The sequence below is a fragment of the Parasteatoda tepidariorum genome, chromosome 5 (assembly GCF_043381705.1).
Source record: "Parasteatoda tepidariorum isolate YZ-2023 chromosome 5, CAS_Ptep_4.0, whole genome shotgun sequence".
Taxonomy (NCBI): domain Eukaryota; kingdom Metazoa; phylum Arthropoda; class Arachnida; order Araneae; family Theridiidae; genus Parasteatoda; species Parasteatoda tepidariorum.
In genome coordinates, this window is record NC_092208.1 from 40,043,836 (window position 1) to 40,062,775 (window position 18,940).

Sequence of the window (18,940 nt, forward strand, 5' to 3'; positions counted from 1 at the left end):
GCATCATAAGGAGAAGGCGAGCTCGTTTTAAATTTTATACACATTTTTAAAGGTGGAGAGGTGCCTCTTATTTTCTCCTCTTTGTTTCAGCATCACAACATATTTTTTTCCCAACGCATTTCATGTGTTAGAAATGAACTTTTGGAGGAATCACCTAAATATCTTTTCTCTGATCTAAAGTCATATATTTTCTATCTAAAAATAAATAAATAAATTAGTAGCTACAGAAATGAAAATATCCCCACTGTTAATTACTATATTTTTTATAAATGAGTTTTCGAATTATTATCGGCAATTAGTTTTGATGTGAGGGACCTCTGTACAATTGCCTTGGTACAACAATGTAGCTTCGTGTAGCGATAAGAAAATATCGATATTAAAGAAATATGTATGTTGCTGTTTCTAATGCGACTTGCTAAACCACGCAAATTTAAGGTTGTTGTTGTTGTTAATTTACGTCGCACTTGAGCTGCACAATGGGCTATTGTCGACGGTCTGGGAAACATCCCTGAGGATGATCCGAAGACATGCCATCACAATTTTGATCCTCTGCAGAGGAGATGGCAACCTCCGCTTCAGTAGCCCGACGACCTGCATGCGAAGTCGAGCACTTTACGGTAGAACAGTTTAACGAGGACCAATACCGCACACCCTTGGCCCCTGCGCAGACTGATCCAAGTGGTCACCCACCCGCACACTGACCACAGCCCGTGATGCTTGACTTGGGTGATCTGCTGGGAACCGCGTCTTAACGATTAGTCTACTGCAAGACGCAAATTTAAGATTGAGGATGCGTTTGTTGTTTTTTCAGTGGCGACATCTATGTCCAAGAATACGACTTCAGCCACACACACGTTACCGTCCGTTGATAGGGTGGACCCATTCATACATCTATTCATTCATCCACAGATCGTAATTTTGACCTGAATCAGGGAATGATCAATCTTCAATTCACAACACCCACGAACACCCCATGGTTTGTTATGGGAACGTGGACGACTTTGTGACCTAATTTAACCGGCACCAGTCATCATTAATTACTCTGGAAGTCCTGGGAGTCTCCCAGTCGACAGGTTATTACCGGCAGGCAATCGAACTCCCGACCTCTTGAACATGAACCAGACGCCCTACCAACCAGGCTATCCCAGCCCCAAAATATGCATTTATGTTGGAATAGAGAAGAATTTCGAAATTATAAGCAATTTCTGTTATTTCATAGCATGAATTTATGATTTCATAATAACGTGCTCAAAATCGAACTAACACAAGACAAGAAATCTCTTATTTTCAATCTTTTACAAGCTGAAATGAATGCAGGAGCATTCAGACTGACATTGACATATGAAAATTATGTTGGTGCGGTGGTTGTCATTGCTTTTGCTACATGACAAGCCATATTTTAAAAAAAAAAAATTCATCCTAATAACTGGCAACCGTAATAAGAAAATCAATTCAGACAGTTAGAGAAATGTGAGAAAGGAAATCTTAATTAATAAATTAATAAAGCTATAAATGATGCTCGGAGTTCAGGAAAAACGATAACAAAAATTATATTGAACTTTATTCTTTTAGAAAGTGTTTCGTAAAGATTCCCTAAGTATCGAAACATTACTTGTGGACCGTATTTTACGATGTGTGAAACTGAACCATATTAAATTTTAATTTAAGTTTCTTATATGTATCATGTCCCACCATAAAATGGGTCAGTAGATTTAATGAAAGATTTTATAATTTACATTCGAATTTAGAACAGTTTTTCTGTAAATATGCACATATCTTTGTTGTTTCATGTAGCTATTGTGACACATAAAATGCATTGAAATTTTTTCCTCCTTTTATCTTTATATTTCTGTATACTTCTATTTAAGATAGAAAACTTTGAACTAATCATTAAATTAATTAATTTTCCCTAATGTATTTAATGTGTTCTTTTAATAAATATAACAATTAAAACCAGTTACAGGTTGAACAAGATAATGTCTGTTAAACACTTAAGACATTATTTAAATCCTTGTTTAACAATAATTTTCTGCATTATACTTTCAAAACAATTGCACGCTTATCACTTTCCTGTTATTGAAACTAGGCAGAGTTTTAATTAGTTTGTCAGGTAATTTGATATACTCATTATGTAGCTTAAATGCGATTACTTCTTTGGCAATTATTTCCTAATCAAGTTAATGCATGCATGAAATTAGATAGTCATCTGATCCTTGTCTACTTTCCTTCTATGTCAAAACTTTTGCCTTTTTAGTTATTATAATGTAAGTGTAAAGCAGTAATAAAGGCTTTGTCTAGGGTTGGAATTTTTTAATTGTTTATTGATAATATTAATTTGCAGTTGCAAACATTTTCATGAAATAATACTTTAATGACATTAATGCTTTAAATTTACAGATTAAATTACTATTTAACCTTTTGTTTTAAATAAACTCAAAAGAGAAAAAAAAAAAAATTTAAATGTATTTTTCCAATATTTGAAATTTTTACATATTTTTATCAAAATTTTTTGTGTATTTTTGAAAAATCTCCTTAAACTTTTTGTATGTTTTTTGTAAGATATATATGTTAGATATTTGAAAGATCACTAATTTTATGATTGAATTTTAGGAAAAACAGACGATACTTACGTTATTGCTAAGTACGATTATACAGCTCAAGGAAGTCAAGAGCTTGATATCAAGAAAGGGGAACGACTCATTCTCTTAGATGACAGCAAACACTGGTGGAAAGTACAAAATGCAAAACACCAGTCTGGTTTTGTACCTTCAAACTATGTCAAAAGAGAGAAACCATCTATATTTGATAGCATTAGACGGAAAGTTAAGAAAAAAACTGAAGCCAAAATGTCACCCACTGCTTCTCCCATTGCTACAAAAGAAGTAAATGTCGACTCGCCTCGTAACACCTGTGACAAAACCAATACATACACCGGTACATCTGCAATTGTTAAATTCAATTATGAGGCTCAGCAAACTGACGAGATATCGCTTGCGAAAGGAGCGAGAGTGACTGTTATGGAAAAATCCAATGACGGTTGGTGGAAAGGTGAATGCGAAGGTGTCGTCGGATGGTTTCCTTCGAATTATGTTTTAGAAGAGGCAGAAGATACTAATGACAGCAGCCACAATTATACTCCAGCAGGTTCTGCTAATAATACTCTGCAAGGTGGGGGTTGTTTAGATGTGGTGCTAGCCCTGTATTCTTTTACCTCTCAAAACGAAGAGGAGTTGAGCTTCCAGCGAGGCGAGCATTTAGAGATTCTCGATAGACCTGAAAATGATCCTGATTGGTGGAAAGCCAGAAATCAAAGAAATGAAGTGGGATTAGTGCCAAAGAATTACGTGCAGGTAGTTTGCCACGGTAATTCAGTCGAAACTTATCCTGGGAAAAACTTTCCTCTATCTAGTAGTGCTGATATTTTAATGGATAACGGAGTTTCACGTAAGGAAACTAGCTTATCTCTCGGAGCAAGTGGAGGGTCTCCGGCCCTGTTCCGTAATAAATTTGGTAGCTTGCAAGAAAGACCTGATCTGACTGGTAAAAGCTGGTATTATGGTAGTATAACTAGAAGTCAGTGTGATCAAATGTTAACTGAGTATGCAGAAGATGGTGATTTTATAGTTAGAGATAGTGAAACAAATGTAAGTTTAAAATCGTGATAAATTTTATTTTGCTCAAAAATCAAGAAAATTCCATTGTTTAATAATTTCATTATTGTCTTTTATATTTAGTTTTCAAGTTAATTTCATTTTATAAAATTTTATCGAATTATTTATTTACTTGTGTAAATCAGTGGTTTACTAATTTCTCAACGGTATTAGATATTTTATAAAATTTTATTAAAACATAGAAATCAGGTATCTGTCCAGGACAAATTTACTACCGCTTAGCGGTACCTTCACAAATTCAACTTTAGGAAAAACGGTAGTTTCACGAAATACTTTGTCTTAAAATTTTATTTTTGTATCCCATAAGAAACGATAAATCCGTATTTTTACCTTATTTTTGTGTTGAATTTTTAATGTAATTTCTAATTTTCACAAATTATGTCTAAATATTCACAAAATAGGTAGGTACCTCTCAGAAAAACCAAGACAGACCCCTGGAAATATTTTCTAGCCAGATAACAGGTTGTCAATAAAATAACAGGTTATTTGACAAAATATTTCAAGTCCAGATTAATTATTCAATTAACAAAAAACTAATAACTGAATTTAAGAAATGTCAGTTGTTTCTTCTCATTTAAATAATAATTTACTAGTTTGTAATAGTTGAGTAAGTTGTAAGTACTTGAGTTTGTAATATTCTAAAAGGTGTAATTAAAAGTTTGCAAAATGATGCTTCTTGTAAGTCGGCCAGGGTTGGCAGGTTTTTGACAGTTTAAACCATGGTTTAAACCNTGACGTCAAAAACCCAACCCTGAGTCGGCGAAAACTTTATCTAATATGTCTTATTCTTTTAAGTTTCAACTTGAATTTTTAGAAAATATAATTAGTAGAAGCTTACAAATTATATCATCAGACTTGCCCGAATAATATAAAAGTGATAATGTGACTTAGGCTAAGCATGTAAATCTGTGAAGCAAACTGCACATGCCTGACCAAGCATATTAATATTTTATCAGAAATACCAATTAAACAACCCCTTTAATTTTGATGAAATTTGCTAGTACATGGGATATTTAAATGTGTGTACTAAAATAGGAGAGAAAAATTATTATATTTATTTGATAAAAAAAATTATAATTATTTGATAAGACCTAAATGCTGATATGCATACAATTTTTGATAGTGCTTTGCTAATTAATAATGTTCTGCATTTACTCTGTTAATGCATATTTATGTTTAATACACACTTAAAAGTTTCACTTATTATTAGCTGTTTTCATGTATTTACTTTTTCCTTTACTTTTTATTGTCCCTCCTTTTTTTAAGGATGTAGGATTGAAGTTAGTTATAAGATTAACATTGCAGTAAATTCCTTTGAGAACATTGATGATTTTTTATCAATTAAGATTATTGCCTTTCTCTAAGAAAAATTTCATTAAGTTTTAAAATTTATATAAGGGGAAATTTTTGTTTTTGTGAAACTTATGAAACATAAATTTATCAGGAGTAATTTTGAAACTATAACAAGCTAATTTATAAATATATGTATATATATATATATTTGACTAAGGAATTAAAATTACATGCATTATTATTAAGTCATTATTTAATGCCTTATTGGATTTGTTTAAGAATGTGTAACAAGTAAATTTTTCATATTTACTATGAAATTATAGTGGTTCTGCCGCAGGTTTTTTTTATATTCCATATAGCTTCACATCTATAAATTATCATTAATATAATTTTTAATTCTTGGAAATGACAAAGTTTTCAGTAATAGAGGAAATATTTGAAAGCAAATTATTATTATTTTTTTGTTATATTTTTTTATTTTTATTCAAATTGCTTGCCAGTTCTCATTTTTAATTCTGCTTTTTATAGGTAGGAGATTATTCTATTTCTCTGAAAGCAACCGCAAGGAACAAGCATTTTCGAGTGCACGTAGAAGGACGTGTCTTTTGCATAGGACAAAGGAAGTTTGATACTCTTGATGATTTAGTAGAACATTATAAAAGAGCTCCTATATATACTAGTCCTAGAGGTGACAAGTTATATTTAATCAAGCCTTTTCAAAAAATTGCTAAAAATACTTCAAAATCATAATAATGGTTAACTTTTTATTATCAATTAAATAATCATCTTTTTCATTTATACATTTGTGCTCAAATGATCTGAGCATGTACTACTCTCTTCCTGGAATGGTTGTTGCATGAAGTTCTTACAGAATTTAACAGTGCCATTCTTATTAATAGTATAAATATATATACTTGTTTCTTGCTATGTAACCTGTTTACCACGAAGTGCCTTTACTTTGGCTCCCTTCTTTAAACTTTACAACTTTAAATCTGTTTATTCCCTAAATAATCGACATAGCTGCCAACTTTTGCTTTATGTGTGGATTTTACGTTTTCCTCCTTGTCTTCTGGTTTAATATATTCTCACTTTCATTGATAATTCGCTTAAAGAGTTTTAAAAAATGAAAAAGTTTAACGCTTAAAAAGGGGAAATTTCAAAATTTCTCCTATCAAAGTTAACTTTTTGCTAAATTTATTGCTTGCTTAAGTATTAACTGTTAATTAATAGCCTCATTTATAGTAATCAGTTTGAAGCTTTATTTTTGAATATTCTGAACTTATATTATGATTTTAAATTTATATAATTATTTTTATTTCCAAAGTATTTAAATTCAGTTTTACTACTAAATAATGACGTAAGCCTAATTTATTTTTGAAAATTTCAAATTTTCTGTTTGAAACATTCTAATTTTTTTTTTTTTTGAAACATTCTAATTTTTTTTTTTCAAATTTATAATTTTATTTTACAGGTACTAACTATAAATTATTTAGAATTAAAAATCTATTTAAATTTATAGTTAATGTTTTATTTTTTTCATATCTGATGAACTCTAAAATTTCTTGTATCTTAAATATTTAATATATTACTTAATATTTGCATAAAATTTTACACACTTTTATTAGATTATTTCCTTTTCATGTTGGCAGCTATGATAATAAAACTCATACATATTTGGTGACATATGGCCACATTTTTTTGTAGAAATGAGTTAAAGTTAGTTTATGTTTGCACAACTTACGAACTGTTGCTGTAAAGTCCTTTTTAATCGAAATAGTGTTCTGATTTATCTTATTTTGTTTTAAAAAAGGTTTAAAGTTAGATAAGTATAAAATTATTTTATCATTTTTTTCAATTTAGTACTTTTTCTACATTTAATAGAATATTTCAGTGTGCTTTGGAAGTTTAAAATTTGTTATTTTTTATTCATTAGTTTGTATGTTGTGTAAAATTTAAAAGCTGATTTTATTATATTTCTCATGAAAAATGTGACTTAGAGTTTGCTTGAACTTCACAACATCTCCAAGGAACTCGTAACTTTTATTTAATCTGATGTTATAATCAAATGGCACTTCTTAAATATGCTATTTTTTAAATTATAAGTACTAATTTATGAATTTTGTTCTGTGTATGTGTCTAGTTTTATAACTAATTTAAATGGTTTGAGAAATTGGGATATAAATTTATGAGAGCTTAAAATTTTCTTCGCAACTGTATGTATAAGCCTTAAAAATTATTAATCTTCCCTTGGCAAGAATTTAGTATAATGTAAATAATATGAGGAAAAAAAAACAAAAAAAAAAATTTTAGAAAGTTGTTTTTTTTTTATTTTTAGAATGAATGTTGAGACACTAGTAACTTAAATGATTTGTATCTATTTTACATTCCATTTTGTAGTTTAAGTAATTCATATATTTTCATGTATTTGTTTTTGTACTGTTCTTTTATTGTAGTTATTTGTGTTAGATCGTTTGCACTATTTTTTATTGAAATCTTTGCATTAAGCTTGTTTCTTGTCATCATTTATTGCCATAGTATTTTTTTTAAAATTTTTATGTGATAAGATGAATCCCATATTTTGCTGTTAAAATAGTCAAAACTAATTTTTTTTTATCAGTTTCACTGTTTATTTTCAAATGATTTTAAATTAACATTTTAATTTGGTGTACAATTTCAAAAATTTTAAGTGTCTTTCAAATCAGGTTACGAAAATGTCAAGTTTGTAGTTGCTGTTATCTGTGCTTTAGTATTTTTTAAAACTAGGTAACATGAAATTTAACATTGTTTCGCTTATATGTAGCCTCTACAAAATCATTATAAAATTGGGTAAAATATTTCTTTGAAAGTATTAAATATAATATTAAATCTATAAGTTCATCTTTTACTGTGAAATTGATCAATAATGACAGACTGGATAAAATCATTTATAAATTATGCAATTTAATATTTTGATTTTATTTTAAATTTCTAATTTTGGACATAATTTATAATCTTTAATTATGTATGTGTGTAAATTACTAATACTCGATAGTAAGGTTAAAAGGGAAATGATAGAATACTTGAATCAAGTGCAATAGATTCATTGCATAGTAAAAATTATTCTGTTGTAGTTTATAAAATAATGCCTACAAGTTTTGCTTGTTACTTTTAAATAAGTTTAAAAAAATTTGTTAACAAACTTGTTATAATGATTGCCGTAGAGTAATTAGCAAGGAAAAATGTGAAAAATAATAATAATTGAAAATTTAGCCCATTTTATAAAGCAGAAATAATTAAGTATAAAATGGAAATTAAGTATAAAACTATGAATGAAAGTAGAGTGAACTAATTATAAATTGATGTGCTTATCATCCATCCATTAATGGAGCACATAATTCAAATGTTTAACAGAATTTTTAAATCCTGTGGATGTGGGATGTGGCCGAACAGTTCCTTAAGGATAATAAATGCTGCAAGTTTATGGTAAAATGCCTTCCCCTCTAGTTCCACCGTAAATCACCTCTTTTGACATCCTATGCTCAAAATCCTTATTGTATGATTTCTTACTTCATCAATTCGTACCATCATTTATTCCATGTTTGTGATCTTAACCCACTGACGGTTCTGCACGTAAAAAGTCGCATTTTAACCTGCAGTCTTCTCTGCATAGCAAAACCGGTTTATCCATGCTAATGGATAGGGGAATAGTGTATAGTAGAGAATCATTCTCCTAATTTTGCCCATTTCCTTAACCGCCAGTGGGTTAAAATTTCTGTTGGCACTTTTTAAATACAAAGATTTCTCACCTTGACGAAATTCATTTATAGCATCAACATAATTTGAAGGCAGTTTCTGGCTTTCATCTGCACATCTTCACACATGGAGATGTTAATAGTCTTTTCCACTATTTAATGTACGTAGATGAAGCCTGGAAATCATTGAAGCAAGGGAAAGTTGCAGTTTTTAATGCTTTTCCGTTTAGCATCCTATTTCGAACCTATGCATTTTCTGTTGGTGTTGAAATGTTTCCTAGTTCGACTTATGATTCCTCTATTAACCTTATACCATTTAATGGCCTCTAGTTTCTGTGCTATAGTGCAAGATTTGGCATATTGGCTCGAAAAATTGCCATCAGTAAAGTGAGGAAAGATTTGAAACTGAGTTTGATTTTAGTATTACCGTGTCACATGCAAGTTTAAAGATGCTTAACCTCAACCATTGCGCAAATCAACCATGGACAATTCAAGAAAGCAATCTATTTCAAGCTATCAACTCTAAAATTTCTTTTTTGTGTTATCTCCTTATTTTCAAGAGACTCTATGCAGGACGTAGCATTAAGTACGAACTCAAATGTTTTCACCCTGATTCTTAAGCGCATCCAGTGAAGTCAAACAGCTGGTGATGTCATTAGTCATGCTTTCAATAGTCTTTTATTGTTTCTCCATCTGCTTTAATTTATACCTTGATAATGCTGCTTTGGGGAAAAAGTGAATATGCATGAGGATGCAGTTTTTATTTATTTCTATCATTTTGTATCCCACCTGAAGAAGTAGAAAAATTTGATAGAGTTGAGAAATTATGAGGGTGTTGGTCTCTATGACAGGTGGATAGGAGCTTAATCAAATCTGTGGGGCTTGTTCGGTATTTTACAGTAGGTTTTTAATACAGATTACACTGAAAACAAATTCTTCACTTTGATTCAACTTTCAATAAAAGAAATCTATGAAATTTATTGTGGGATTAATTTAAACAGGTGTTATTGAAAATTAAATCTTGAATGCTCATATTTGCGACATTTCTTAAAAAGATTTTGAAGCATTATTTTCAGAAGTTAATAGGCTAAATTATATTAATGTACAACATCAAATGCAAACTTATAAAAATATGATTTTATGCATTTTGAAAAATATAATTATTTTTGTAGTCAGAAATCTCATTTAAAAAAAAAAAAAATTCTTCCTAATTTGAAATTGTGTAATGCAAATGTTAGTCGTGTTTTTCTGTAGTGGCATAAAATATATTTCTTGACTACTAAATCAAAATTTCACTATCACAATATACAGAATTTCACTTGTTGTTGGGTTTTTTTTATTTTTCACAACAATTAGAAATGAAATTTAGAAAAGAGCATTTTTAAGAATTTTTTTTTAAAAAAACTTCTAATAATTCCTGAGTTTTTCATATGAATTAATAAATTAAATAATTTCTGTAATTTTAACTTTTTAAATAAATTTTCTAAAGAAATTGTATTTTAATCTGATTGAAATTTGAAAATAAAAGCAATTTATTGAAATGTAGTTATTTTCAAATGAGCATTAAGTATTTTCTCTGTTCTAGGAATTAATAACATAAGCGGAAACTTTTCAAATATATTTTTCTGACTTAGAAAAGAAATTTTTTTAGTATTCAGGTTAATTGCAATATTATAATAAACTGTTATCTTTTTATTAGGTTTATAAAATCAAATTGTACACTTGATAACTAAATATGTGTTAAAACATAAACTTATGAATTGGGACTGTTACATAAAAAAAATTCTATTTTTGTAATTTGTTAGTTTATGTCATGAAATCAAGGAATTATTTTCTACTTAAGTGTGTATTTTGTGAATGGTATTTTTTATTTTTTTTTAAATCTTCATTAGACAACTATTTTGTATTACACAAAAGCAACCTTGTTCCCCCCTCCCCTAAATCTGAGTTTGGTGTAGATATTTTAGTTTTTGCATTTTGATAATAAAAATTAAATACCATTTTTATATGTCAATTTGACATTTATGCATTTAAGAATCTAAAGCATTTTACTTAAATTTTAGCAATTTACTGCTTAATGCAAAGATTTCATTAATTTTTTTTTTATCTCTTGCAAGATAGTTGTGGTAGCACTAGTCTACATTTTATGTAATTTATTCACGTTAGTTATCTATTTATTACAAATTCTAATTATATAAATGTAGATATATCTAAATTTGTTTCAAAATCTTAATTTTTTTTCCTTTTATTTATCATATTGAATCATTTCACTAGTCAATATCCTACTCAATTTGAATGTTTGCTTATTTGTGTGATTGTTCTTTAATATGTAAAACTTTCAGGAAAAACAACAAAAAAAGCTATTAAATAATGAATATTAGCTTTTCATATTTATGATAAAAAAATATTTGTATTTAATAACTAGAAGATATGTTATGAGTTTAGAATTTTAAATTTGTTATGTAAAAAACTGTGATATTTTGATTCATTTATTTATTTTTTATGCAGAATGACATTGCAGCTGTATATTGTAGCTGCTGCAGATGCGATCTGAACTGTGTTGTGAATGTAATTTTATTACTTTTACCGTAGTCCTAGCATAGATGTATTAAACCTAAATCTTCTCTGCAATTTCATGCACAGAGTAAAGCAGCTGACGAAATAATAACTTGTTTGAAAAAAACATCTCTTGGTTGTTTCCTTTCTTTCATATTTGAATAGGTAAGTGGATAAAGCAAGAAGAAGAAATTATTTCTAAAAAAAAAAGCCTGCTGCTTAGAAACTTTGTTAATGGGGAGGCATTAATGTCTATAATGTAATTTTTTATTTTTTTTTAAATTCTTGTTACTTTCATCCACTTACTCCATTCGTTATATAATTTATTGCTGTAAGCATCTGTCCTTGCGGGCAGATTCATATTGATTTTCCTCAGGTTGATGGTATGTACGAGGTCACAGTGAACGTACATGGTTCGAAAAACATCAGGGTGAGTTGACCTTACTCCTCTGCTGAGAGCATATTTCCCCAGATCAGTTTTTCTTTTCAGTTTAAAATCCTCCCCCCCTCCTCCCAAATTATTGCACTTTTTAAGTTACAATAACTTTTTCAAAAATAGAATTTGTATTTTGTTAAAAAATGTAAAAAAAATTTTGCATCAAGGAAAAATATATCAGTCGGTTTTACGCAATTCTTGCATAAATTAGCATATTTGTTAAAAAAATAATGTAAGTAAAAATATATTAAATTAGTAGTAAAGGTCCCTCTCATAAACTTAAGGAATTCAGGCCAATAAATAAGTAGACTTATAAAGTTATTGTGTTTGTTTTTAACATAACAAAAAATGTTCTTTTCAGAATGTAAATTAATATGGCGTAAGGGATTAAAAAATGTCTCACGGATCACAGAAAATGTCACGGGTCAATTTAGTATCCGACATAACGAACATAGACTGCACAGTGGAGAAAAGGTGTCGCTACATTCAGGCTATTATGCGCCGCAGTTGGGATACGATGTCATTATGTTTGGACTACTAAAAGCTCAAATTTCTTGTTTATAGTAACCCATGCTGATGCCCCTCTTCTAGGAGCTATTTGTGGATCCTCAATCGCGTAACCTAGCACAGCTGACCAGGGCATTACTCCAAAAACTTGTCTCTCTTCCTGCACAAACACGATTTTCCCACATGGCATGTCTTTAGATCTTTTTTTCTTTTCCCATACGTTTTTAACTGAGTTCAAAATAAAAAGCTCGCCACCTATTAATTTTTAGTTATAAGATATTATCAAGACAGTACATTTGTTAAAATTTGAGTTTCAAAAAATGCTTTAATAATAACTTTTTAGCTGTGCAAAATGATAGTTAATCTGAACAGATGCGATATAAAAAATATTGAATCTAGAACTTGCCTTTACTTAACCTTTAGAAAAGTTCTTGGATCCAGATAGTTTGAGCTTTAGATATAAGGCTTTTGTTTAAAATTACCATTATGAGGTGAATAATTCAAATATAAATTACAGAGACTAGTTTAATATTTCAAAGTCAGAAATAGTATATTTATTTTTTACAACATTAAAAATATTAATAATTCATTTAATTGCAGGAACAAAATGATTATTTGTTCATTACACTCTTTGGCTTTTCAATTCATTACAAATATTTTTTTTTTAAACAAATTTAGTTTATTCTAGTGTTACAAACATGCTGTTGTAAGTATTGGAAAATTAAACATTCTTCTTTTCCTTCGATTACAGAATATCTGAAATATAAAAATAAGTTTTTCTCATACACATTAACTTAAGAGCAAAGTAAAATATTCCAGTAATAATTTCATACATGATATATATGCCTATCAGGAAGTCATACCTCCCTGTAACGAAATAGCACTTAAGGGTCAGGCTTTATTTGTTTAATTATGCCTTAAAAATTTTACAGCATAATTATCTGGTCATGTATGTTTTAAACTTGTTTAGATATAGTGGAGGTAAATATCATTTTAAATAAAATTTTCATGATCAAATGGTAAATCTACAGTTGCTTTTGGCGGTAAGAAAATCAAGTATATAATTAATGAACAGTAATTTTAAACAATAATTATTTAAAAGTCAAGCGAGGTTTTTTTTTTACTACAAAAAAAATGAAGTCGTGAAAAAATAGCTTTAATAGTTGGTTTTGTTAAAATTTTCAAGATATTTTCTTTACACAGAACGAATAAACACGAGTTTTTTATTTTTACAAGAAAAAAATTTGGTCAGGAGAGAGTTAGAGCTGAATATCAACTTGACATTTCAGTATATCACATCGATTTATAAAGGGCAAAACTTTTGGTAACGAGAAAAAAAACAAGACATTGACAATAATTGTGTGTTTCACACTCACTATAAATACTTACTGTTGGCACAAAGGTTACTCAAAATTCTGTGAAATTAAGTTGTTTTTTTTTTTTTTTTTTTTTTTTTTTTTTTTTTTTTTTTTTTNTTTTTTTTTTTTTTTTTTTTAGGTTTTTATTGTCAAAATCTACAGTGTGCCAACAATGGAACACAAAGTATATAAGCGGTGTAATTTTGGGTTACAGAAATATTCAACTTCTATATAAAGTGGTCCTAAACTTCTGAATAGTCCAAACCCAGATTTTGAAACTGATTTCAATTTTTTAAAGAAACTTAAAAGTAACTGAGAGAAGCGAGGGGAATTTTTGCTTTCATAAATGCAAAATTTTCTTCTAGAACGAAAGTGAAACCTCTAACTCTATATTTTATGTTTAAATTTTTATGTAAAAAAAGGAAAAAGTTATGTTTGTTCAAGAATGAAAAAAAATTTGTACTTTCCTAAATAATCCTCAATTTTTATAATTTCTCGAAGTTTGATGTACATTTTGCGACGCATGATGATTTAAACAGGGTGGCCACCCACCTGGAATTATCGGGGAATTTTTTTTACACTGGAAAAATCAGGGAAATTTGTATAAAACCTGGGAAAATCAGGGAATTTTAAAAAAGGTCGAATTTTTTTTTCTTTTTTAATTTCACTAATTTAAATTATTTACTAATTTTCTTAATTTAAATTATTTCATCCATTATACCAACTTTTTTGAGACGGAAATGTATCGCCAAACAGTTGAAATGTCATCAACTTAGTGATACTTTGCTTGCATCTAAATTTGCTCCATTACAGCTCTGTTAAACTAGAATGCCACATAAAATTCTCCCACGGTTGCTAAACGAATGTAGAAACCTTGTGCAATTTAGGAAAGATTCTGGTGGAGGTGGAAGAAGGGATTAGGATATTAGCTTCTGTTTTTAAATTCTGTCTTTGGGCTGAATCCATTTATGACTCAAGTTTTGTTCCAATGCTTTGGTGGTAATTTTTTTCTATTTTTACAAAATGTTTTAGTATTTTTAACTTTATAAATTTCTCTAAAAATTAGTTGATTATAATTTAATAATAGATTTTATATTGCACTCTTTTTCTGAAAGCTTTTCTACTCCCATTCAAATAAATCTGTGAATTATTTTTTCTCAGCAAACCAACCAATCACACATTTTTTTACAATCGCTAACAGCAATGTTTGTCAACAAATTTTTACAATTGTTGCATTAATGCTAATGTTTTCTATTTCATTTTAACCTTTTAGAACAAATTTTAATTTTAAAAAAAAGTTTTTTTTAGAACTAACTATATATTAATAATTAATTTTATTCTTCTATTGGTCAATATATGATTTTGATTCAAAATTTTGTACCAAACATTAAAAAATAAATAATAAATCTTGCCAAAATGTCAAAATAAATTATTTATTCAAGATGATATGTTAAAAAAATAACATTTTGAATAAAATATTNTTTTAAAAACACAAACATAAACAAAGCAAACAGATAGCTTTGTGATCTTTGAGCTAGTAAAAAATAATTGAATCTGTAGTATAAGTTGAAACAGAAGGTATTTAAACACGAAGTTAGCTGTGAATGCATATATATTGCGTTAACAGTTTTTTTTTTTTAAAGAAAGCTCACCGAGTTTTAGAAAAAAGTAACGATTTCATTCGATATTTCCGTTACAAATACTTTTACTTTTTCCCTAAAAAAGTAACGAAAGTACAAGTAAAAGTACGTACTTTTTACTTGTACCTGCGGTACAAGTAACGAAAGTAAAAGTATTGCCATGTATGCAAAAGAGTATGTTTCAAGAAAAGAAAAAAAATGATATAAGTGGTGTAATTTTGGGTTACAGTAATATTCAAATTTTATATGAAGTGGTCCTAAACTTCTGAATAGTTGAATATGGAAATAATTAGAGGAAAGCTAGAAATTGCTTTAAAGGTTGTTACTTAGACCTTATATAAATCTCGGATAACTGCTCCCTCACCTGAGGTGAACTTAAGACACTATCTTGAAATTTCTGGAGTGAGATTTAATCTAGTCTATTGCTATCTAGACAAGCAAGATATTCTTTCCCATGTATTATTACCAAATCCAGATTTTGGAACTGATTTCGATTTTCAAAGAGACTTAAAAGAAGCGAGAAGAATTTTATGAGATGAATTTTTGCTTTCATAAATGCAAAATTTTCTTCTGGAACCAAAGTAAAACCTCTAACTCTATATTTTATGTTTAAACTTTTATGTAAAAGGAAAAAGTTGTAATGTTTGTTCAAGAATGAAAAAGTTTGTGTACTTTCCTAAATAATCTTAAATTTTGTAAAGTTTTATAATTTCTCGAAATTTGATGTATATTTTGCGACGCATGATGATTTAAACATCTCTGAAAACATGTTCCAGGAATATAATATTTCTATAATACTCCTTTGCTGAACTTAACCAGTAAGAAATATGTGAACTCAAATTTGGCACTTTTTAAAACGATTTTACAATTACTCCTTTCGTCCAAAATGAGTTGCTACAGTTAGATCGAAAATTTTGTCCCAAATTAGTTGCTACATTTCAAGTAGTAAATAAATAACTTCCGTTGTAGTTAAATCGATCACCACCAGTAAAATTATTCTAATAATGAATTCATCAGTTAGAAGTTTGTGATTACTGGTGGAAGACTCCTTGCAAAATTGGGCGTGGCTAAAGAGTGTGCGAACTCCAGGATTTTTTTAATTAATTTAGTACTGATTTAAGGAAGGTATGCTTGGTAAGTGTATGCTGTTGATTGTTATCACCCTGAAATCTCAAAAAAAATATTCAAACAAAATTATAAAATCATCAATAATCAATTCAAATGTAGCAACTAATTTCTAACAGAGAGAGTGGGAGAGTATTTTTATTGTAGAACATTTAATACATATTAAAAATTTGTGACCTTAATTTCACTCTTGAAGAAACAAGATGTTTTGAATGACTTTCTTTTCCAACTCTTCTTTGTTTTGCTCTCTGTTAATGTCTACAAATTGTGTAGCATCTTGTTTACAGTAGCTGAATATAAATCCCCGCTTGCAATGAAAACCTTCGCCACAGCACTCGAAAGTTCTTCCGAATCTGAATTTTTTGCAGCACACTGTAAAGAATTGAGAAAAATAACTATTTTTGAATAATAATTAAAAATCTTAAATAACAATTTTTCATCAAGGCCTGTAAGATGGTTTAAAAATTAAGATAATAGAACGATTTTGGCATTTCAATAATTACCACAAAATTTTAAACTCCAAGTAAATTAAGTCAAGAAAAAAATCTGAGATTTAAATTTACATTAAACGAAAGCCTATCAGGGAACGCGGAACCGGCTCTAACCGGTTCCAGACAGACTAACAGACTCTCATATTTTTTAAATGAAGGAGCAAGGAACGTTTTAAGTTTAGAATTTTTCACTTTATACTTGTGTAATTAAATTTATAATTTAAAAAAATAATAATAATTTTCTTATGTCTGAATTCAGAAGAAGAAAAAAAAAATTTTTTTTCAATCGAGCTTCAATATATACAGTTCTGGCCAAATTATTAGACGCACTATAAGTTTCTATGTAAAAGCTTAACAATCAGGTGATACTATACAGCTATGTTTTTACGCTGCTGAAAATGGTTTGCACTTATTTAAGTTCGTGTATCAATTGGTTAAATTAGACGATATATTATACACACATATATATATATAGAGAGAGAATATTTATTACATCAGGTATTATATTAGTATATTATAATAATTGGACAAAATTATTAGAGGCATTGCGGTGTTTTAATAATTACATGTTTTGCACGAGTTTACATGCAATGCTTTTATATTTAAATATACAATGTAATGGGTTTTTATTCAGGAGATTTTTATATACTTCCTATTTGTATTTATTTTTAACGTATTGTATTACAATGTTAACCAACTGATACATGAACGTTAACAAGTGCAAACCGGTTTCAGTCGGGTAAATACAATAAAGCTGTATAGTATCACCTGATAATTAAGATTTCACACAGAATCTTACAGTGCGTCAGGGACTGTATATATGCCATGGTAAAAACTTCTTCAAAATCATCCCTTACTCATCCCCCCCGCAAAGGAAATATACGTCCTTATGGCTAACCGATGGGAAAATTCTTGGTTTTAAATGTCATATCGAACAAAATAAAAAATTTAAAAAAAAAAACGTTAAATGAGAGATAAAGAAATGACAGGTAAGCAATTACTTTTTAAATTTTATTATAATTTTCAATCAATTCGAATCATGATGTTGAAATTGTAGATCCGAATTCTTCATTGCTATTTTGGGAGGTTTAAATAATTCTTCTCTTTCTGAGGTTATTTATATATGTCACGGCGAAAGACCGAAATCGGTGATTGTTGACTTTCACCGGTGAATGTCGACAAACACCAAATACGTCGGTGAAAGATCGAATATTTCATTACATTCTTGTACATTCAAACCCTCACCGGTGTATGTCGACAATCACACATATGCTTTGGTGAATGTCCGAAATATTTATTACATTCGATTTGATGTGAATTTATTCGTGGATATAATTACATTTATTCGATATTTTAACCCTACACTGATGTTTTTTTAAGGTTAAGTGCCACTTGCCACTGCCCGGTATACCCTACACTGATGTTTTTTTAGGGTCAAGAGCCATTGCCCGGTATATACTTGCCCGATACAACAAACACTGATGTTTCTTCTAATCTATCGTCAGTAAGTATTAAAATATAGAATAAATATATCAAATAAATATAATAATATTAACGAATAAATATAAAATTGGATATAACAAATATTTCGGACATTCACCAAAGCGAATATGTGATTGTTGACATTCACCGGTGAGTGTCAGAAATAAGGGTATTTAGCAAATATTTCGGACATACACCAAGCGACTACGTGAATGTTGACATTCACCAGATTTCGGTGTTTCACCGTAACATAAATGTATATTATCGTGAATGACCGAAATCAAGAGAATGTCGACTTAAGCCGGTGAATGTCAACAATCGCAAATCCCAAAATATTTGTTATATACGATTTGATATTAATTTATTCGTTCATTTTATTATATCTATTCGATATTTTAATATCTGCTGGAGGATAGATTAGGAGAGACATCAGAGTTCGGAGTACTGTTTAAATGCATACTGGGTAGTGGCACTTGACTTCAAAAAAACATTGATGTAAGGCATACCGGGGACAGAAGCACTTAACTAGACCTAGTATATTTTTCGGACATTACCTAAGTGATTATAAGCCTTCACCGGTAGAAATCAACAACCACTAATTTCGGTCAATCATGAAAACACATACACACGTATATATATAAATATATATA

The 18,940-nt window shown here is 29.0% G+C and overlaps 1 protein-coding gene and 1 long non-coding RNA gene across 3 annotated transcripts in view; one reads left to right on the forward strand and one right to left on the reverse strand.

The window, feature by feature from the left end:
• Positions 1–1,432: 1,432 nt before the first annotated feature.
• Positions 1,433–11,395, forward strand: LOC107450822 (SH2/SH3 adapter protein dreadlocks). 2 transcript variants are annotated; one of them, XM_071181333.1, is made up of 4 exons: positions 1,433–1,702; positions 2,611–3,644; positions 5,493–5,652; positions 11,204–11,395. In XM_071181333.1, exons 1-4 carry the CDS (start codon positions 1,684–1,686, stop codon positions 11,206–11,208), a joined length of 1,218 nt encoding a protein of 405 aa, XP_071037434.1. In that variant the 5' UTR covers positions 1,433–1,683; the 3' UTR covers positions 11,209–11,395. The 2 variants fall into 2 exon arrangements, with proteins under 2 accessions (XP_071037434.1, XP_015922214.1); XM_016066728.3 differs by lacking the exon at positions 11,204–11,395 and having other exon boundaries at positions 1,434–1,702; positions 5,493–10,839.
• Positions 11,396–12,718: 1,323 nt separating this feature from the next.
• LOC107456141 (uncharacterized) overlaps positions 12,719–18,940 on the reverse strand; it is a 9,424-nt gene continuing 3,202 nt past the window's right edge. Inside the window, exons 3-4 of the long non-coding RNA XR_006225242.2 lie at positions 16,495–16,689; positions 12,719–12,950 (exon numbers count right to left, since the gene is read on the reverse strand). This is a non-coding gene — a long non-coding RNA (uncharacterized lncRNA). The remainder of the gene's footprint in view (positions 12,951–16,494; positions 16,690–18,940) is intronic.